Raw genomic sequence first — 22347 nt, 5'->3', positions numbered from 1 at the left:
TAGTGGTGATGGTAGTAATGGTGATGGTGGTGGTGGTAGTGATGGTCCTGATGGTGATGATAATGATGGTAGTGGTGATGGTAGTAATGCTGATGGTGGTGGTGGTAGTGATGGTGATGATGGTGATGGTGGTGGTGATGATTGTGATGATGGCTGTGGCAATGATGATGATGGTGATAATGGTGGTAGTAATGATTGTCATGATGGTGACGATGGTGATGGTGGTGATGACAATGATGGTAATGTTGATGGTGGTAGCAATAGTGATGATGATGGTGATGGTGATGATGATGGTAGTGATGGTAGTGGTGGTGGTGATGGTGATGGTAATGATGGTGATGGTGGTGGTGCTGATGGTGACGATGGTTGTAGCAATGATGATGGTGATTGTGGTGGCAGTAGTAATGGTGATGATAGTGATGGTGGTGATGGTGGTGATATTGATGGCGTGGTGGTGGTGGTGATGGTGATGGCAATGATGGTGATGGTGGTGATGGTGGTCACAATGATAATAGCCAATACACATGGTGGCTACCAAGTAACAGGAATCCTTCTCATCTATTCATATGTATTAACATATTTACTTTTAACAATAGTCTTCTGAATTAAATATACTGTTACTATTTCTCTTCTAAAGATGAGTAAACTGAGGCACAGAGAAGTTGAGTAACTTGCCTAAATCACCAAGTCATGTCCAGAGATGCTTAAAAAAATTATTTTACCCAATAGAGCTCCAGTGGACCTCTGCTCTTAGAACTTGAGCTTTTCCTACCAGCTAACATTGCCTCTTGTCACAAATTAAGTGACTCAGTTATGGCAGATGCTATTACACTCATTTTATAAAAATAGGTCACCCACATATAATCTAATGATGTTTGAGATAAATTTACATGTTCAGAGGCTTATGATAGGTATTTTGAATAAAAATTAGCAGTTATAAAGATGTTTTACAAAGTGCTTACTGCACACACAGTGGGCCTGTTAGTAAAAATTATATAAGGACTTGTCAACTTAAAAAAAACAAACCTTGCTTTCCCCCATACCTGAGCAGGGCTATTCTTAAGTCACTTTATAGGCCTGTAAATGACTACATTGCACTTATCCCAGGCGGATTCATTGCTTGTTTAGAGCACAGACTGCATGATCTGGAGTCACAAGGCCTCTTGGGCCAAATCCCTGCAACTTACAAGCTGTGGGAACTTGGGTGGGGTTGTGAGCGTCTCTCAGCTTCCACAAGATGGGGATAAGTATTGAGCCTAGCTTCAGAGGATCTCTGTGAGAGTTGAGATATGCTGTTACCTATTCATTGCAAAATACTGTACAAATTAGCATCATTAGCACCTATTACTACCATCTAATTTTTCACCAGGTTGTGAGGGCATCAAAAATGTCTTTCTTGCCTCGGTTTTCCAATGTCTCTAGTATAGTTCCCAACACACTTTAGGCAACAATCAATGTGCTTCAAGTTGAGCTGAGTTCACTCCAGCTGCTAGCATTCAGGAAGGACTTTCCCGAAAATCAGTGAAGGGAACGCACACCCCAATTTACAAACTGGGAATCTCATTCATTGCCTCTTAGCCCAGGATACTGTTTCTGGTTTACCACTCAAAACAAACATGCTTAAGAAGCAAAGAGATGGAAATTATTTGTCACAACATAGACCAGATGATGCTTGAACTTTTATCCAAAACACATATATTGGGAGCATATGGCCTCATGGAGTAATTGGCTGGCCACCAAACAATTTAGTCTATTATTCTTCCCAAGCAGGGCAATAGAGGGAAAACTGTGCTACACTGGACTCAAGTCCCACAGCCCTGGTTTTCTCACAGGGGGATCTCGATCAAGTCACTTCATCTCTTTTACTCTCAGCTCACTTATTTGCAAAATACAGTGATGACTATTTCTGCTGTAATGAGAATAAAATGACTGCATGTAAGGCACCGGGCTCATGTGTGGTCACTTGATAACACTTCAAAAACTGTTCTTTATCCTGATGCTCCTTCTGCCCACAAGGGGATAATAATCATTATCTCACAAACCGTAGTAAGGAAATGAGGGGGCTGTAGCACAGAGGCAGTGTCATCAGTGGCAGAGGCGTGGAGCTAACTTCTCTGCCTCTTCTGTAAAGCTAGGGTGGCAGTAGCATCTCCTTCACCTGGTGCTACGCACCTACCGAACACGTCAAATGCTTTGCAGAGTGCGCAGCTTAGATTCAGCTGTCAATAAATGGTGACGAATTGTTCTTATTTGTTCATTGTGAGATGACATGGAAGGGGAGATACTAGTGGCTAAAGCAGCAGTGAATGAGGAGGTGGGCTGCGTGAAAAGTCCGCCATTGGGTGACCAGCTCACCCCGGTTTGCCTAGTACCACCCAGAAACCCCCTCAGTCCTGGACAAACCAGGATGGTTGATCATCCTGGGCCCATGATGCTGTCCCAAGCATCCCTACCCGTGAGCAGCCTCTTCTGACCTCTGAGCCCATCTTCTGTCACTCTCCTCCCCAGGAGTCCTGGATGTGGAGTTCACTGAACACTCCAGGCTCATTCTGATCATAGGATGTTGGCTTCTGCTCTTCTGTTTGTCTGGAACTCTCTGTTTTCAGAGCTCCACAGCTTCTTAACCTTCCAGTCTCCATCCAGTGCCACCTCTTATAGTGAGTTGCATGGTGTCCTTCCAAAAGATACGCTGAGGCTCTAAATCCTGTTACTTGTGAATGTAGCCTTATTTGGAAATAGGGTTTTTGCAGATGTAATCAAGTTAAGATGAGGTCATACTGGACTAGGATGGCCCCTAAATTCAATACTTTTCATTCTTATAAGAAGGCCATGTGAAGACACAGACACAGACATGGGAGAAGGCCATGTGATGAGGAGACAGAGACTGGACTGATGCAACAACTAGCCAGGGAATGCCAGGATTTCTGGCCACCACCTGAAGGTAGAAAAGAGGCCTGGAACAGAATGTCTACAGAAGCCCTCAAAAGCAATTGATCCTGCTGATCTTAGACTTCTCCTAAAGTAGCAGACGTGGGCTTGTCCACTAGCGAGCTCCTAATTCAGAAGACGTGACCTTGTGCCCCTGGACGTGTAGACAGCACTGGGAAGGCCATGGCAGGGACATGTCCAGTGCAATCTTCCACAAACACAAAGTAGCAGTACAGTCTCCTATTTTAACTTTATCATGTACATGAACTTTGCTTCCAACACCATTTGGTATCATGTTTGTATTGATGTAAAAAATAGTATGTTTTTTCCCTGTAAACCTTCTAGATGAAGAACACTCCAGGAAGATGCCCTGTTGTCCTACTATGGCTCCAAATACTCTGGGAGACCCTGGCTGGATCAGCAAGTCTTAGAGCCTTCTATCATCTCAAAATCCTTCAGGTTTTATCATTTGGCTTTAAATTCTCTCTCTTTTTTTTTTTTTTTGAGATGGGGTTTCATTCTTGTTGCCCAGGCTGGAGTGCAATGGCGTGATCTCAGCTTACCACAATTTCCACCTCCTGGGTTCAAGTGATTCTCCTGCCTAAGCCTCCCGAGTAGCTGGGATTATAGGCATGGACCACCACGCCCAGCTAATTTTTGTATTTTTAGTAGAGATGGGGTTTCTCCATGTTGGTCAGCTGGTCTTGAACTCCCGACCTCAGGTGATCTGCCCGCCTCGGCCTCACAAGTGCTGGGATTACAGGCATGAGCCACTGTGCCCGGCCTGGCTTTAAATTCTTTATTACAAACAGATCAGCCAGTTCAGGTAATGGTAGCAGTATTCCTTTCTTTCTGACCAATGGTCTCACCTTAAGTGCCCTCGAGTTCCTCTCTCTGCTTTGAGAGGGTTGATGAGAATACAGAACATGAAGTCTCCAAGTCCTGTCGTGACTCCAGGCCACGTGCCGCAAGTCAGAAAGACCCCAGTTTTTTCTTTCCTCTTTGTTCTTCTTTCTTTCCTCCTTGTTCTTCTTTCTTTCCTGCTTCTTTTTGAAAAGCTCATAGGAAAAAGGGTCTAAAAGACATTTGTTCTATCTCTGTGGTTTTGTAAAAGGGCCATCTTGGAATGCAGCTTATTTTTAGTTAAGGAAATTCAGAGATCAATTAGTTATATGTTCGAAGGGTCAACTCCCCAGATTAGTCAAAGCAACAAGAAAGGGGATAATGGATAAAATATAAAACTGCCAAATTGAGAGAATCTCACTTGCCTCCACTAGGAAAGGACTTCCCAGGTGATCCACTGCAACCTCATTCAGCCCTTCTCCAAAGTAGTCTGGGCCTTTGAAACCCAAATCCTAGATCTGTACTTTATTAATTAAGAAAACAAATAACAACAACAATGACAACAATATCATTAGCATTCCTGGAGTGGGGCACTAAGTGCCTGGAACTACACTAAATACTGCACATACATAGTAGATCATTTTATTCATTCATTTATTTATTTTTGAGACAGCATGTTGCTCTTGTTGCCCAGACTGGAGTGCAATGGGCGATCTCGTCTCACTGCAACCTCCATCTCCTGGGTTCAAGTGGTTCTCCCACCTCAGCCTCCCGAGTAGCTGGGATTACAGGTATGTGCCACCATGCCCAGCTAGTTTTGCATTTTCAGTAGAGACAGGGTTTCTCCACGTTGGTCAGGCTGCTCTCAAACTCCTGACCTCAGGTGATCCACCCGCCTCGGCCTCCCAAAGTGCTGGGATTACAGGTGTAAGCCACCGCGCCTGGCCCATTTAATTTTCACATCACTCAACAAGGGAGGCCTTACTACTAAGTTGCCATGCCAGGTGGGAAAGAGGCCAAGACTGTAAGGTTAGTGGTTGCTGCAGTGGTCCCTGATTTGTATCCCCTCCCTGGATCCACATCCTTGGGGAGTCAGTCCTCTCTGACATTCATTCTGCACCTGTTCATGGGACTTACTTGGGCCAAAGGGACATCAAGGGACATCAGCAAATGTGCATGCAAAGTGCTTACACACTGGAACTTTCTCCTTTGGCTGCTGTTGGCAGCCCACGAACTTTATGCGAGGCAACCCAGGCCCCCCTGGCCCAGGGTGGGAAGCCAAGAAATGAGCTGGCCCACTGACAGCCCTTGAGACCAGGCCACCTGCTAACACCCAAACACAGGCGTGAGACCATCCCAGGTCATCCAGTCACTGACCTACCTGAAGCCATCACAGACACATGAGAAGGCCCAACAGAGATTGGCAGAGCTGGCCCAGAGCAGAACAGCCCAGCCCACCCACAGAAGTGAAAGCACAGTAAAATGGTTATTATTTCAAGCCACTACATTTTGTTTTTTGTTTTGTTTCATTTTGTTTTGTTTTTAAGAGACAGGGTTTCGCTCTGTTGCCAAGGTTAAAATGCAGTGGTGCCATCATGGCTTAAGTTTTCAGGTTTTTAAATGCAGCAAACCTAACCTATACAGATAAATTAATGAAATTAATGGAAGCAAGTGAGAGCATTCAGGCAGTCTGACTCCAGAGTCTTCACCCTTAACTACTTTCCTGCTCCAGCTTTCTGAGCATTAGTGCCCGCATTTGTAAAATGAACATGAAAAAACAGTCTTTGATTATAGGAGGAGATCAAAAAAGATGAAAAACATGAACACAGTTGGTCAATTACAAAACATTACATAGACACCAGCCATTATTCTTACGGATAAACTCTCAATAGCCATCTCCCTTCTACTTGAATAGAAGGCATCTATTCAAGTAGAATAGACAAATGAATAGACAAGTGATCAAGGAGTCATTTCATCTTGAGTTTGGACTATCAGAGAGTCCTAGATTATTCCCCTCCAGCAGGGCAACAAAGGTAAGTGAAGCCTCCTCTTCCCAACCTTACTTCCAGGCCCCCACTCTCCTGCCCACCTCTCCCTGAGACATTTTTGTTGTTCATCTTACTCAGCTGAACAACCCGGTACCCTCAGCTTTTAAGACATCGACAAGGAAGGGAATTAGCCTTTAAGAAGCTCATGCTAGGTTCCAGGCAGTATATACATGTGTGTGTGTGTTGGGGTGTGTGTGTGTGTGTGTGTGTGTGAGAGAGAGAGAGAGAGAGTTTCCGTTCAGCCTTATTATAGCCTTTCAAAGAAGGTATTATTACCTCCATTTTCCAAATGGGAAAACCAAGGCTCAGAGCCATTAAGTAACTTGCACAAATCAGAAATTGGCAAGCAGCAGAACTGAGATCCAAACTCAGGGATTTCTAATCCTAAGGCTTGCAATCTTTCCACAAATGCCTAAAAGTGACACTTTATGGATTCGCCTATTTAGAAAGAGAGTAGAATTTGTCTGACAATACATCTTGTCTCCTACTCTCATTCCCACAGCCAGGATCTGTCCCGTTCTCCCCAGCTCCCCGCCCAGCCCAGTCCCTTCCCCTGAACAGTTGGCTCCTCTGATTCCACTCCTGGCTTCCCCTCATACTTCCTTATTGGAACAAACCAGTCCATGTCACATTCCTCTCAACCCTCCCTGCACACTTGGCACGGGCCCACAGTCCTCGCCGTGGGCTACAAGGTCTTGTGTGATCTGGCTCCAGCTCTTCTTTGGCCTCATCAGCACCCACGCATCTCCTTGCTCTTTCTCAGACGTGCCATGCCTCCTTCCGCCTCTGAGACATCATACACTTCTCTCTGCTGGGAACAGTTCTCACACTTGGCTCCTCTGGTCTCTGCTCATATTTCCTCCTCTGAGCAGTCTTCCCTGATTGGCCTTTCTAAAACAGCCCTCACCACCCTCCTGCCCTGCTTTGTTTTCTGCCTAGGACCTGCTACTATCTACCTTATGTATCTGTCTGCCCACTAGAATGTAAGCTCCATTCTGTCCCTGTCCAGGGACAGGGTCTTGTTAATCATTGTGTCTCCATCCTACAGTGTGCCAGCCCTTGCAGGTGCTCCACAATGCTTGGTGAGTAAACGAAACAACGAATGAGTCAGAGGCCCACAGAAGAAACACCATCCTCACAAAAGCCCCCTGAAAACCACCAATAACCTTGGAATATGAACATTATGATGAAGGTGACCAAGTGGAAGGCATGACATGCTGAAGACCATCCAGGTCTTTGGGCGTAGACTGGGGACCCTGCCCAGCATTCCTCAGTTAGGGGCTAGAGCATCATGAATGGGATGGTTCATCCCATAGGACTGTCCCACTTGATGCAGAGTTCCAGCATCCTTGGTCCCTGCCAACTCAATACCAGCAGAGAGCCCCAGTCATGTGACAGCCCCAAACACCTCTCACATTTTGGGACACCCCCAAGGACTATGTTACTGTTCCTTCCCCATCATGGTGAACTCTCACCTCCATCTATGACTGTGATGAAGCATCTCAGGATGAGCATTTCAAAGGCTCCTGCCTGGAGTGAGCAGGCCATCAGCAATGCAGCAGAAATTGCAAACCCATTATTAGCCAGCAAAGTGTGCTTCCTGGAAAGAAAGGAGAGATTTGATGAAGACATCTCACCATGAGGCATGTCACTGAACTGTCCATCCCAGGAGCAGGAGCCAGGCCCTTCCGAAGGGTGAGGAGAGTAACACTCAGGCACGGTGTGGGGAGCACTGGCCTTGCCACCTCTGGCTGTGTGACCTTGAGCAAGGCACTTCATCCCCCTGGGTTCAGCCCTAGGGTCTACTAGGTCACTTCCAAAGGCACCATCAGCCTTGACATCTATGAATTCCCTGTGGTAGTATTTTATTGCATTAATTCTAAGTCTATCCTTAAACATTTCTGAAGTCAATGGTCATCTTATAATTCACGAGTCAGGGTCCAGGCAGGAAAATGGAAACCACTCGAGGTACTTTAACGGAGAGAATTTAACATAGGGAATTGGTTAAGCAGATATTGGAGAACTGAGATGTCAAAAAGGAAGACCTCTAAGGAAGGGATGTTTCCCATGTGGTGCTGACACCTCAGGGGCCTGGCGGAGGGCCCCGAAGACCTCTGAGAGTGGGCACTGTCCACTGGACTGTTTCCTCTGAGGAGCAATATGATTCTGGTTCTGGAAATGGACAAAAGTTGGAAGCTGGAATCAATTGCCAACGTCATCACTGGGACTGGCAGGAAATTCAGAAAAATATGAAAAAGCAAGTCTCTTCTCTCTCCTCTAGTGCCCCTACTGGCAAAGGACAAATGCGGGTGCAGGTCCCAGCCCCAGCATCAGAGAGCGAGCGAACCCAGAAGGCTAAGTGAGGAGCTGGGAGACAACAGCTTGACAAGCAGCATAGCATTCTACAACTTTAGTTGGCTCCTTCCCTCCCTCCCTCCCTCTCTTTCTTATTTCCTTTCCTTTCCAGTGACTCACAAAATAACAATACTCCTTAGACCCAGTGGCATCTTAGATTTGACGAACTACAGTACTAAGTGCATGACTGGACTAATCCTTTCAAAGAAGATCAGGGAAATTTCCATGGCAATAATTATTATTAACAGCTCTGTGTCAGTACTGCCATCACTGTTTTATAAACACATGCCTAAGACCTCATGGCTCAAACACCTGACTTGTTTGGAAGCCTGGGGACCTGGATTCCTACACCAGCACTATCCTTCAGGAGCTAGGAGACTTTGAACTTCATTGCTCTGTGTTTTCTTTTCCTCACTTTTGCAAAATGATCCTAAAAGCCCACATTTATTGAACTCTTGCTATAGGATAGACCCTGTTTTAAGTACTTCCATGAGTAGTTCATTTAATCCTTAAAATGACCCAAAGAGATAGGTACTCTTATAATCTTTATTTTATAAACAAGTTAACTAGGTTGCTGGCAAGCTAGAAACTTGTTTTATTTTTAATTTTTATTTTTGAGACAGAGTCTCGCTCTACCGCCCAGGCTGGAGTGCATTGGCGCAATCTCTGCTCACTGCAGCTTCCACTTCCCGGGTTCAAGTGATTCTCCTGCCTCAGCTTCCCGAGTAGTTGGGATTACAGGTATGCACCACCACACCCAGCTAATTTTTGTATGTTTAGTAGAGACGGGGTTTCACCATGTTGGCCAGGATGGTCTCGAACTTCCGATCTGCCCACTTCAGGTGATCTGCCCGCCTCAGCCTTCCAAAGTGCTGGGATTACAGGCGTGAACCACCGCATCCAGCCTAGAAACTTGTTTTAGGTCATATACTCAGTGAGTCAAGGAGTTGGGGAAACATTTTAGCCCTTTACAGCTTAATTTTTTCCTATAGACTCAATGAGTTGACAGATGTTAAATTGTTTTGTAAATTGTGGGAAGCTAGGAACTTGATGGGGGCCTTTTTAAAATTACTTTTAGGAGTTACATCTCTTGACTTCTAGTCCAGAGCCCTATCTACTCTTTCTGATTTGTTTCAAGCTTTCCACTAATTTTTATTCTCTTTCTAGATCTTCCTGGAGAATTCCATGGTCAATGGCTTTTGTAGCTCAATGACGATAGTACAAAGCTTGTTCACTGCAGTAGCTGGTGGTTGAGACAACCCAAGTGTCCATGAATAAAGGACTATTTAAATAAATTGTGATACATCCATATGCTGGGACATGATGCAGACATTAAAACAGAGGCAGCTTTCCATATTCTGATATGGAAAGATCTCCAAGATATATGAAGTACAAAGAGCAAGGTACAGAACTTTTTGTAAAATATGCAACAATTTATGTAAAAAACTGTCTGTGTGTGTGCATCTCTGTGTGTCTCTGCGTGTGTAGATTAGACACAAACCTTGGAAAACACATACAAAAAACTGGTAACACCAGTTGCCTCCAGGGAGGGGAGCAGAATGGCTGGAGGACAGACATGGAAAGGAAACCCTTCATTGTATATTCATTTGATCCCTTTGAAAGTTCAGCCACAGGAATTATTCAAAATTAATTATTCAAAAAGAAATATAATTTTGCTTTTAAAGAATTCATTTAAATGGACCTCATGGTAGAAAATAGAAACTCATTGACTTGGCAGACACTTAAAACCTCCATTCAAGATGCAGGTCCCTGATTCTGTGAGGAAGGTCACAAGCTCTGGGTGCAATCCAGATGAGCCTGAAGATATTCTTTTCTGCTGGTGGAACCTCCACACACAGCAGCCACACACGACACTGCTCAGAGTTCCTGGCTCTCCCTGCGGGGCTCTAAGGAACCTCCAGTTTCCTTATGGAGAAAGTGGGGCAGTGGGTGACAGGAGGGGTGGGAGATAAGGCTTTGGAGTGGGGAACCTGGGCTGAAAGCATGTGCTCCAGCTCAGTCAGCAAACAGTGAGTGTCAGATACTGGCATTCTGCTGGGAAAGGGAGTCATTCCTGTTCTCACCTCATGGACTTTACAGTCTAATTAGGAACACAGGCATCAAATACATTGTCCCACAAAAGCTTATTAAAAAGCAATCCCGACTTGTAGAAGTGAAGGCATTGAGGCTATGGTCGTGTACACCTGGGACCTGTGCGTCTCCTGCCTGCTTGTTCTCTAGTATCTGCTCTGTTTCAAAGGGAACTGCTCTCCCTGAATCCCCTGCCTTCTGGCTTCATAGGAGGAATTCCTGGTAGGATTGGCCACTCTTGGTAGGGTTCTGGCTTCCTGGGGGCTGGGGTGTTGACCAAGGAGAGGCCTTCATGGAGGGCTGGGACAGGGAAAAGCAAGCTGCCCCACTCCCACCCTCTGCGACCATTGCAGGTGCAGCTCCTCTGTGGTCCCTGCCCCCTGCCCCCTCCACCACGTGACCCTAGCTTTGGGCCCCAGAAATGCTGCCTCTCTCTCTTTGACCTTGCATTCAAGGGCAGAAGCATCCTGACTGCAAAAAACTTTTTTTAAAAAAAATTTCTCAGGACACGCCAAAATATTCTCTCTGTAGCTCCCATCTATGGGTCTGTGGGTCTCGGTTCTACCCGTTGAGGCCTCACAGGGCAAATCTTCATTGGTGTAGGTTCTGGGGTAAGAAAAGTTTGTGATAAGACCATCGAGATAGGTCAGGCAGGAGAGGAATGCAGCGGCCGGATTCTGAGGGTTCTTGGAGGTTGGGCAAAATGATGTGTTCATTAATCTGTAGACAGCGAGAATAAAGGGCTGGCGAGAAATCAGAACTCGACCCCCTAATCCCGTACACCTTCTCCACTGCCCTGCGACAGGCAAATTGGACATTGGATACTCAGATAATATTACTGATGATCTTAAGAGTAATGTGAGCCCCTCTGAGGCACCCTCAAACCTGACTGCTTACTAGATTCACTAAACTAAACACTTACAAATACCTAGATTCTCATACCCACCCCTTAAGACTTGCGCTTCCTAGGACAGACTCAGTGTGAGACCTCCGGAATAGTGTAAGAAAGCTGACAGCTGTTACAGAGGCTGTCTCCTTTAATCTTAGACACCTGTATCTATCAATGTTAATGATCAATTCACAGAGCGGGTGGCAAAGGCTGTTGTCAGCTGAGGACGATCTCCTCCAGCCACCCCAAACTCACCTGACCACCTGCGCCTGCGTGAGCTCTCCCTGCTCTGATCCAGGGCCTGCCAGTCTCCTCCTGCATTGGATTTCACCTTCTCCTTCCCAGGCAGCCTCCACCCCAGTAAAGAATTCCTTCCAGCCAGGTGAAGTGGCTCACACCTGCAAATCCCAGCGCTTTGAGAGAGCAAGGTGGGAGGGTCGCTTGACCCAGGAGTTTGAGACCAGCCTGGGCAACATAGTGAGACCTTGTCTCTACAAAAAAACACAAGAAAAGAAAAAGAAAAATTATCTGGATGTGGTGAAGCACACCTGTAATCCCAGCTACTTGGGAGGCTGAAGTGGGAGGATTGCTTCAGCCTGGGAGGTCAAGACTGCAGTGAGCCATGATTGCACCACTGCACTCCAGCCTAGGTGACAGAGTGAGACCCTGTCTCAAAAGAAAAAAAAAAAATTCTTCCCTCTCGACTCATTCACCCCTGCACAAACACATCTCAGTACTGTCTCTCCTGGCCCTCATCCTCACAGCTACTGGCCCTTGCCTCTGCTCCTCTCCAACTGAGGCTCCTCCACAAACATGGCCCCAGCTGTGTCCCGTCCTCACCCCCACGTGAATTAGTCGTTCCCACCACTCCATGGAGACTGCCCTTCTGAAGGCCATCAACATCTGCCTTGACATATCCAGCGGCCAATTCTGCCTTTCCCTTGTACAGCCTCTCAGCAGCATGTGATATGTGGGCCACTCCCTCTCTGTTGAAACCTGGTCTTCTCTGGACATCCGCAGCCCCACTCTCCCCTGTTTTCCCCCCTCCCAGCCTCTCCTTCTGTGTTTAGGCTGATTTGTCCTCACCCCTCAACCTTGGGGTGTCCCAGAGCTCCAGCCCATCTCTCCAGTCACATTTCCCTCTATATGCCCTCCCTGGGTGGTTTTATCCAGTCGCTTTGTCTCAGATGATGACAATTCCCACCTATGTCCCTGACCTGGACTCTCCTCTCAACTCCAGACTCACATATTTAACTGCCTCCTGGAATTCCCACTTGGAGGCCTAGGAGGTTTCTCAAAACAAGCATGTCCAAAACAGAACTCTTGGATCCCCACTACTAACCAGCCCCTGCCACGTGCACCAAACTCTTCTTTCCACAGCTCTTCCATCTGAGTAAATGAAGCCTCTGTCTTCTAAGTGGCTTAGGCCAAAAGTCTGGGAACAACCCATATCTAATCCATCACTGAATGCTAGCTGCACTACTTCGAAAATAGATCCCCAATCAAACCACTTCTCCCATCTCCAGTCCCCCAGTGTGGCTGTGATCTAGCCACCATCAGCTCATTCATTACCAGTCACACCGCTCTTGCCAACTCCAAACTCATCAGCCTTTTCACCGCCCCCTGGGTGCACAAGGCTGGCTCCCGACTCATGGCCCTTGTCCCTGCCATCCCCTCTTCTCGTGACATCACTGTCTTAGCTCACCAGGGTTTTAGCTCACATGTCACCTCCTGACACTCTGTCTGATGGCTGCTCCCAACTGCAGAGCCCCTTTCCCTCAATCCTGTCACTGCATCTTCTCTGTTGCTCCTGGACTGCAGGGGACAAGTGTGAAAGCAGGGGGACCAGCTGGGGAGCTACCATAACAGCTTAGTCAACCACTGGTAATGATTTGGACCAGGCTGGGAGCAGTGTGCGTAGTAGTAAGTGGTCAGATCCTAGCATATTTTGAAGACTGAGTTGGTGGGATTTGCTGATGGACTGGACAGAGGTGGAGAGGCATAGAGGAGCCAAGGATGCCTCCAAAGGCTTTGGTCTGAACCCTTGCTTTGGACATGATGGTGTATTTTGTGCTAATGTTAAAATTGCATGAAAGGTTGTGAGAATGTTAAAATTACATGACAGTCTGACTTGAAACATGCGCAAATGGGACTGCACACTCTCTGGGCAAGTTCATCATATTAATATATTTCTTTCCAAAATAACCCTCAGTGTGACAGCATTGCAGTGAGGATGGAAATGTGTGCAAACCCTTTGCAAAGCTGACTCACTGGGCTTCAGAGCAGGACTTTAATCATTGTTTCCATTTGTTTCCTGTGGATGAACAGCAACAGAAACAAGGGAGATCAATTCTGAAAGCAGAACTCCAGTGCCCCCAGAACTCCACCTGGGATACCTGATTCATTGTTTTTAGCTTCTCCAATGGTGTAGAATCTTCCCAGCGAAACCCAAAAAGTCATCAGCTCTCAAGGGGAAAGAGACCAAATACAAGGAAGAACAGTAGGGTGATGAGGAGATTGGAGGGCATGTCCCTTGAAAAGTGTCAAAGGGGCTGGAGACATTTAGCCTGGACAAGAGAAGGCCAGAGAAAGCATGAGAGCCACAGTCCTCCATGCCATGCTTTAACTTGGTGCAGAGCACCAGGACGGATTAGGGGAAGACACAGGGAATTCTACTTCAGTTTGAATTTGGAAAGTGCTTTTCACTAAGCCCTAGTAGACCAGAGAACCTATGGAAATAATGGCTTTCTCCACAGACCCTTCCAAGAAATCTTCAGCCTGACTGGGCCTATATGCCAAGATCATGCCTTGTTTCCACATCCCTCACCTTCCTCGTGTCCATCCATTCCTGCGTACCCAGCTTGAATTCCTTGGCTCATCCCTTTAAACACTTATATGCCCATCCACCCCCTTTCATTACATATGCCTGGTTAAATCTCTGTCTACCGGGCATCTACAAAGCTCAGGTAGGCTGTAGAAAAATACATGACTGTGTTGTCCTGTCTCACCTGAAATTCATGACCACCAACCTCAGGAAGCTTTAAGGCTCCCCTGCACCGAGTCTACATATTCCTGGTCCATCCAGCACCCTTCTCTCCTAGAGGACTATTTCATATGTTTTCTCTCTCTTCAAATCCCCTATTTATCATTCTCAGCTGATGACCATGCTTTCTTTTTCACTGAGAATACAGAGGCAATCCCAAGAGACCCTTCCCACATGCCCTCTGCTTGTATTTCTGCACCTGCATCTGTGCCCAGACACCTGCCTTCCCTTGTTTTCCAACTCTGGTGCAAACCATGTCCTCTCTCACCTGGGCTATTGCAAAGTTCTCCCAACCAAGCTCTGAGATCCCCTGATAACAGCACACCCTTTCAAATGCAAGTCAGATCAGTTCTTAAAAAGTTCCAGTGCCTTCCCATTTTGCTCAGAGGAAGAGTCTCAACCCTGGCCCGCAAAGTCCTCAGGATCTGACTCCAAATATCCCATGTAGCTTCCTATGATTGTCTCTACACTGACCTCCACTCTCATCTTCAAAGAAGTGGAGCCTCTTCCTGCCCCTGGGCCTTTGCACCTGCTGCCTCCTCTGCTTGGAGAGCTATTTCCCAGGGTTGAGCATGGCTCACTCCCTTGCTTCCTTCAGTGCTCCCTGCACAAGTCACCATTTTAGAGAATCTTTTAAACAAAATGGTGAGCTCTTCGCCCTCCCCAGTATCTTCTGACCTCTTTGGGCTGCTCTATTTTCTGCATTGGTACTTGTCACAGGCCAAATGGCACAGTCCACATAGTTGTCACTTGGCTGTGCTCCCTGCTTGGCTGCGTGCTTCAGGAGGACAGGGACTTTGGCAGCTTTGCTCATGCCTGAGTACTTGGCATATAGAAAGCACTCAACAGATACGTGGTGAGTAAATAAATGGATGAGGGAACGGAAAGCGTGCAAGCATACAAGGATGCTCAGATGCAAGCAAGGATGGCCACATTGGGGAGTTGTGGCAGAAAAATTCAAGCATCGAGCATTCTCCACCCATCCTTCCATTTATCCAACCAACGTCTACTGCTTGCCCGCTGCACACAAGCTGCTGTGTTGGGGGCTAGGGGCCATAAATACACATGGTTCTTACGTTGAAGAGCTCCCTTATCAGGGAAGAGACAGGAACATAATGAGCACAACCCAAAATGCCAAGTGACGTAACACAGGGGACTGAAAGTCCTGTGTGAGCTCAGATAAAGCCAGTATTTGGTTCTGGTAGATGTGTGCTAGGCAGTGGGGGACGGGGGTGAAGATTTCTTATGATTTCTATCCCTGCTTTCCCGGCTCATGCATCTGTAATACCAAAGGGGTTATGTCCATAATAAAACAAATCCGTGATGCAGGGACAGCTTGTACCATTGAAGCCTCATGTTTTGGATGTGTTGACCCTTTGTTTTACACTCTGGAACCCTGCCTTCCTGAAGTCTTCTGGTCTTATCTATCATGCTCAGGCTTTCTCCTTATGTCCCATGATGAACCCAAGTTTCCTTCTTCCACAGTTCTTGCCATTCTCACTATGCTAGTCAAGTCTTCTAAGGCTGGGAGAAGCAGGGTTGAGGATCAGGTTTCCCGGCTGGCTGGTATCTACTTATCCCCTCAGGGATTTCCCCAGCTCAATGAATGCTGGCTTCTAAAGGCTCAGGGTTGACTCTTCTCCAGAAGATTGATATTGGCTCCGAAGGTGGATCTCCCTCTCCCAGGACTGCCTGCAGCGAGTGACAGATGAGTGGTAGGGGCGGGTGTAGCCCCCTTACTTCAAGTTGGCTGACTCTGTGTTGTGATTATGCCCCAGAGTTCCCCCAGATGAGGCTAAACTTGACTGGGGAGTGCAGTCTTGCCTGGCTCCTTCCCCTGTTGCTTTCTGCTTTCCTCACCTTAAAGATTACTCCTGAAGAGCCCTTCCTCCACAAGCCATGTGCGCATCCCAACCTGTCTCAGGCTCTGCTTCTGGGCAATTGACTTTCTGAGACAATTCCAGCCTGAAAGTCATGGACTGAACTGTGTTCCTGCCCCCTGGTTGAGAACCCTTCAATGCATGTAACCTCGCTCAGGCCAAGGAGATTCATGCCTGGGACTTTAATTACAATGATTGGAAGGAGAATTTCCACCAAACTGGGGCCACCTTGCACCTCCACAGGAGAGACTGCCTGACAATGAAACCAACACAAAGCAAGCTAAGTTCAGAGGTGGAGAAAGAGACAGATTTGGATGTTTTTAAGGCTCGCCTGTTAAAGCCCTAACCCCTAATGTGACTGCATTTGGGGACAGGGCCTTTAAAGAGGCAATTAAGCTAAAATGAGGTCATAAGGAAGCTGCTCTAATGTGGGATGACTGGTGTCCTTGTAAGAAGAGGAAGGGACACCAGGGATGCACACACATAGGGAGCACACAGCGAGAAAGCAGCCATCTGCAAGCCAAGGAGAGAGGCCTCGGGAGGAAAACACCTGCCGACACTTTGATCTTGGCCTTCCAGCCTCCAGAACTGTGAGAAAATGAATGTCTGTTGTTGAAGCCACTCCATCTGTGTATTCTGACACGGCAGCCTGGGCTAACCAATGCAGGCTTGCCACATGCGCTGCAGGCTCCTCCAGCGGGCACCTAGAGAGACACAGTTATTTTCTACTACTATAAAATAAAGATGCCTTTTAGAGGGTTGAAGTAGAAAAAGATGAGGGGAAAAATAGTTCTTGAGAACCTGCTGTTTCCCTGGAGTGATGTTTGAGATGCCTGTTATTGGTGCTTGCCCAACCTCTATCCTTCCTCTGGGAGGAGTTCCTCGAATTTCCACCAAGAAACCTTCCTGCCTGTCTCCACCTAACCATGGCTTCAGGAAACGGAGGGAAGTGGATGGATTTAAGATATATTTTGAGAGTAGAATAGGCAGGACTTCCTGGGTGATTGGCTCCAGGTTTGAGAACAGAGGGTGCTGCAGAAAGTGAAAGAAGAACACAGAAGACTCCCAGGTTTCAGACGTAAGCAAATGGTCTGATGGAAGGAAATGAGGTGAGGAGGGGAGACACCCTCTGCTTGCGAGGTATTTATCTTCTTTCTGTTTTCTCTTTCTTTCTGGCTTCACAACTGTCTTACTGATAGCATGGAGTGAGGATAGAATATATTATCAACAGCTACAGCTATTTATATTGATGATGAAGTTTCCAGACCTCAATGCGCAAGATACTGATCTACATCATGCACTGACTCATTCAACAAACATGTGCTGAGTACTGGGCCTTGAGCTAGACACAGAGATACATGGAACATAACCCTGGATCTCAAAGATCTTCCATCCACTGGAGCTGATAATGCATTGTGTCATTTAAGGATGCTCTTGGCTGCAAGTAACAGGAAACCTCAACTCAAAATAGCTGAACAATGAGGACACTTACAGAAATGCAAATTTACAGGAGTGGTGAGCTTCAAGGACGGCCGATCTGGTGGCTCAGAATGGCCAAGAATCCAGGTGCCACCTGGTTGCTTCACTCTGCTTTCCATAGTTTTGACCTCATCCTAAGACAGCATGTGCTCACAATTGTAGGATGGCTCCTGGTAGCAGTTTCGGCCACATGATTTTCTATTCATGCATGGCTGGAGAGAGTAACCTTGGCCTCTCATAGATCTCTTGGTGCTAAGAGGAACTTTCCCGGAAGCTTCTAACAAACTTCTCTTTATGTCCTACTGGGCATAGTTGGGGCACAGATCCCTTACTAAACCAGTGTGGAATGGGACCCATCAGGCTGTACCTCTGCCCCTGAATTCCTTTCTTTTATCTGCTCCTCCCTACCTGAGTGAATGGGACCACCATTCTCCAGTTGTTCAGCCAAAAACCACGAAGTCATTCTTAACTCTTGCCCTTGATCCAATCTCTTCAACTAATCCACCCTCACTCATCCCTGACTGTTAGGGTTGAATTGTATCTAACCCTACAGCTCCAGATTTATATACTAAAGTCCAAACTCCCCGTACCTCAGAATGGGTCCTTATTTGAAATAGGGTCATTGCATGTACAATTAATTAAGATGAAGTCATACTGGAGTAAGGCCCACCCTACTCCACTATGACTGGTGTCCTTTATAGAAAGAGGACACAAAGACAGACACTGGTACACAGTGAATTTTGTTCCCCTCCAAACTTCGTATGTTGAAGTCCTAACCCCTAGTACCTCAGAATGTGACCTTATTTGGAGAGTGTTTACAAAGCAAATAACATTAAAATGAGGTCATTAAAGTGGGCCCTAATCCAACGTGACTGGTACCCTGATAAAAAGGGGAAATGTGGAGATAGACAGGCACAGGAAGAAGATGATGTAAAGAGGCATGGGAAGAAGATGGCCATCTGTGAGCCAGAGAGAGGGGGCTGGCACTGAGCCTTCCTTCAAAGCCCTCAGAAGGAACGCACTCTACCAACACCTTGATCTTGGACTTCTGGCCTCTAGAACTATGGAATAACACATTTCTGTTCTTTCAGTCACTCAGTCCATGGTACTTTGTTACAGCAGCTCTAGAAAACTAATATATTGCCTGGCTTCAAAAAGGCTTCTCACCACTTCCACCATTCCACCACTCAACTGGTCCAAACTGCCATCCCCTCACTGGGGCTACCAGGACACTGATTCCTGAGCCCTCATTAGGGTGCTACCAGCAGCCTTCAGAATGACCACTGTGTTCTCTCTCAGTGGCTGGACATTTACCTGACATTGACCACTTAGTCAATGTCAAGGCTTTATGTCCTCTATTGGACATTTATCTGCCTTTTACGCTCCCTAGCATCAGAAGCCCTCTTCCCAACTGGAAGACTTTGCTGCCTTAGAATCCTGAGTGGGAAACAGAGGACACATCATTACAGAAGCTAAACATGCCAGACATTTGCTCTCCCAGCATCCCCTACAGCTAGAAGTGGACATGTGACTAAGGCTCAGCCAATCAGACAGCAGAACTTTGACCAAGGTGCTAGTGGGGCTAAGACATGGGGCTGAGAAGGGTTCTCCAGCAGCAGAGGGAGCTCTGGTGGGATTGGGTTTGGGGGCAGCAATGTCCTGTGCCAGCAGTGCAGTCAATAGCAGTGGTGGCTGCAGAGGAGCCCATAGGACCAGCTCTGGAAATGATTTAGGGTAGTATCTCCAGCTACAGAGCTTCCAAGCCAGGCTCTCCAGCCCTCCCACTGATCCTGTGAGCTACCCACTCTTTTCAACAACTTTTTTGGCTTTAATCAGATTAAGTTGATGTTGTTCCTTACAACTATGGAAATACAGAAACTCTAGCAAAGCACATAAATAATCTCACTTCACCCTCATGACAGCCCTAGTGGTAAAAGCCCTTATATACAAACAAGGGGCCTGAGAGTTATATAACCTGCCCACAGTCACGGCTTATATGCGCTGGAGAGGCTTTTGTGCTGGAGCTACCAAACTTCAGGGCACAAATGCAACTGCTCCACAAACTGAACTCTTGAACTCATGATTAAGATGTGAAAGTTAAGCAGATAAACCTAATGGTGTATTTATTGATTTAAGAGTAAATATTGGCTGGGCGCAGTGGCTCATACCTGTAATTCCAGCACTTTGGGAGGCCAAGGCGGGCAGATCCCCTGAGGTTAGGAGTCTGAGACCAGCCTGGCCAACATGGTAAAACCCCATCTCTACTAAAAATACAAAAATTAGCTGGGTATAGTGGCACACATCTGTAGTCCCAGCTACTCAAGAGGCTGAGGCTGGGGAATTGCTTGAACCCTGGAGGGAGAGGTTGCAGGGAGCCAAGATTGCGTCACTGAACTCCAGCCTGGTGACTAAGCGAGACTCCATCTAAAAAAAAAAAAAAAGTAAATATCAACTATATCAACTAAGTCTTTGCTATGGATTGGATACTCTGTCAGACCCCAGTGAATACAGCAGCAACTACCTCCAAGGAGTACAGAATCTAATGGCAGAAACAGTGATGATTGCTAAGCGCAAGGATTAGAGGGGCCACAGCAAGACAGGGGGTAGAGGCTGCCCGAAGAACAACTGCAAGTACATACAGAGTAAAGACCCTTCAGAGAAGCTGGCATACGTAATGAGTATCCAGGACTTCACAGACACCCCTCCTGCCACCTGATGAACAGGAGACCTCTGCATGTGCAAGGTCATTCTTACACGTGAACTTGCTCCCTATGGCACTCTTAGACTAATTCAAGCAACTGCAGCTGTCTTGCAAGGAGTCTGGCTAATACCCACCCTGGAAGGCCTCAATAATGACTGGTTTCCTGGAAATAATGTAAGGAAATGAAAAGGATGCTGATCGGGAGGAAATTTTCTATTTTTCTTTGTGTTAGCACTGCACTCAGGAGCCTGGTGGGAAAAGAAAGGGTTTTCAGCTCACCCACTGCCAAGCATTGCTTTGGGAGTCTGCGGAAGTTTCTTACTGCGACGTTGAGAAATGGCTGACAGAAGCCTCTACAGACTTTGGAGGGACTGGGAGATTTGCCGCATAGCCTGGGTCCCCTGCAGGAACACTTTTCTCAAATGTTCCCCGAAAGCTGTTTGTAAGCCAATGCTTTTGGCAACTGAATGTTTGTCTTCCAGGTCTGAATTCAGCAATAGCCCAAGTGAAAGGCCTTGTTACCACAAGGCTGAAGCCCGTGATGAAGTATGCTCAGAGAATTCACTGCACAAACATTCCCCAAGCTTGAGATATGTGAACCTCACATATGTGAACACATGACTGGTGATGCATGATACAGAATGGGTGCTTAAATAAGAATTTGTTTTGAGTTTCTGCTGTGTGGCAGCAACCATATAATAATAAAACAGGTAACCCACACATCATAGTTACAATATGCAGTGTACTATTCTAAGAACTGGAGGCATACTGACTGACTTCCTGCCCTCTACAAGGGTACTATTTGTTATCTCTCTTTTGGGCAGATGAGGTGTCTGAGCCACAGAGTCACAAGGGGCCCTCCCAAGCTCACACCATTGGCCTGCCCCAGGGAGCCGGGATCCAGAGTCCATCTCTTAACCATTACTTTTTCCAGCTCTAAGTGTAGAAAATACAAAGATGATGATATCAATACTTCTGTTTTAGGGGAGAAGAGGAGACATGGAATGAAGATTGGTTGACTGCTAAGTATGTATCAGACATTTGGATATCTCATCTCATTCAAACCCTGTAGCCATCCTGAGAAGTTTCATTCACAACAGAGAACTCTGGAGTAGAGAAACACATCCCAAAGCCATGCCAAAGATGGTAGAACTGCAGGGACTGCTGGACCTCACAGTGCTCTCCTCTTCCTGGACACACTGCCAGGCCACCTTACCGAGTCCCTTGCATCTAGGTGGGACCATATGACTACTTCTCAAGCAAGCAGCGTGAGTATAAGGGACATGTATCACCTCCACCAAGATATTTTGAGTCTGTTTGCCTGCTCCACACTTGCTCCTGTCAGCTGGCCAGCCACAGAGGAACCAGCAGAGGACTCCAAAGTCCTAGAGAATGGTGGAACCACTTCACTTAAGGAACCTGGATCCCTGAATGGCTTCATGGAGCAGAGTGTTCCTGCTCATCTCCTTCAAATGAGGTGATATAAATGAAAACTTTCATTGTGTTAAGCCACTGAGATACAGGGGCTTGTTTATTATAGCAGCAAGTTTACCCTGCTGACATAATCAACCCAACTACAGAGCCCATGCCATCACAATTGCACTGTGACCTGAGGCTTCAAGAAGGAGGAGAGATTTAGGCCAAGTCATGAAGGCTTGGAGATATAATCCTTTACCTAGAGCTTTCCTTTTATGTGTTGGGAGAACTTGCTCCTGTTTGAAGAAAACATTCTGCAATAAAAATTTGCTTTAAGACCACTGTGGTAGGTAACCTCTAGGCCTGCTTTGGGACATCTCACTCATTCGTATCTCACTTGGGATTCCTTGTATTACTTTTTTATTTAGCCAACAACCACGAGGCAAGTTCTTGTATCTTTCTGTCTGACTTCACAGGTCTGCTTCTTCACTACCAGGGGCCCACCTTCCCATCCTGTCTTCTAGATACAAATTATGCTGTTTCTTGCCTTCAAGGAGTTCAAGATCTAGTGGAGACAGTAGCCAAGTAAACATACAATTATAACATGGAGTAAACATGCCATGATAGTAGGAAGCCAAGAAAGGTTGTGGAATCCAAGTCAAGCAAGCAAGAAG

General features: G+C 46.6%; 1 protein-coding gene across 3 annotated transcripts in view; it reads right to left on the bottom strand.

Annotated features, from left to right (window-relative positions):
• Positions 1-7420, bottom strand: part of SLC2A9 (solute carrier family 2 member 9) — a 99754-nt gene extending 92334 nt beyond the window's left edge. For 2 of the 3 annotated variants that reach the window (XM_026455641.1, XM_026455640.1), the window contains exon 1: positions 7295-7371. In XM_026455641.1, coding sequence (XP_026311426.1) covers positions 7295-7300 — 6 coding nt within the window. In that variant the 5' untranslated portion in view covers positions 7301-7371. Of the gene's footprint in view, positions 1-7294 lie in introns of all 3 variants that reach the window. The other variant, XM_026455642.1, reaches the window with a different exon arrangement.
• Positions 7421-22347: the final 14927 nt, after the last annotated feature.

Source organism: Piliocolobus tephrosceles, chromosome 3 (genome assembly GCF_002776525.5).
Source record: "Piliocolobus tephrosceles isolate RC106 chromosome 3, ASM277652v3, whole genome shotgun sequence".
In the NCBI taxonomy this organism is placed as follows: domain Eukaryota; kingdom Metazoa; phylum Chordata; class Mammalia; order Primates; family Cercopithecidae; genus Piliocolobus; species Piliocolobus tephrosceles.
This window is presented reverse-complemented; position numbering and strand designations above follow the sequence as displayed.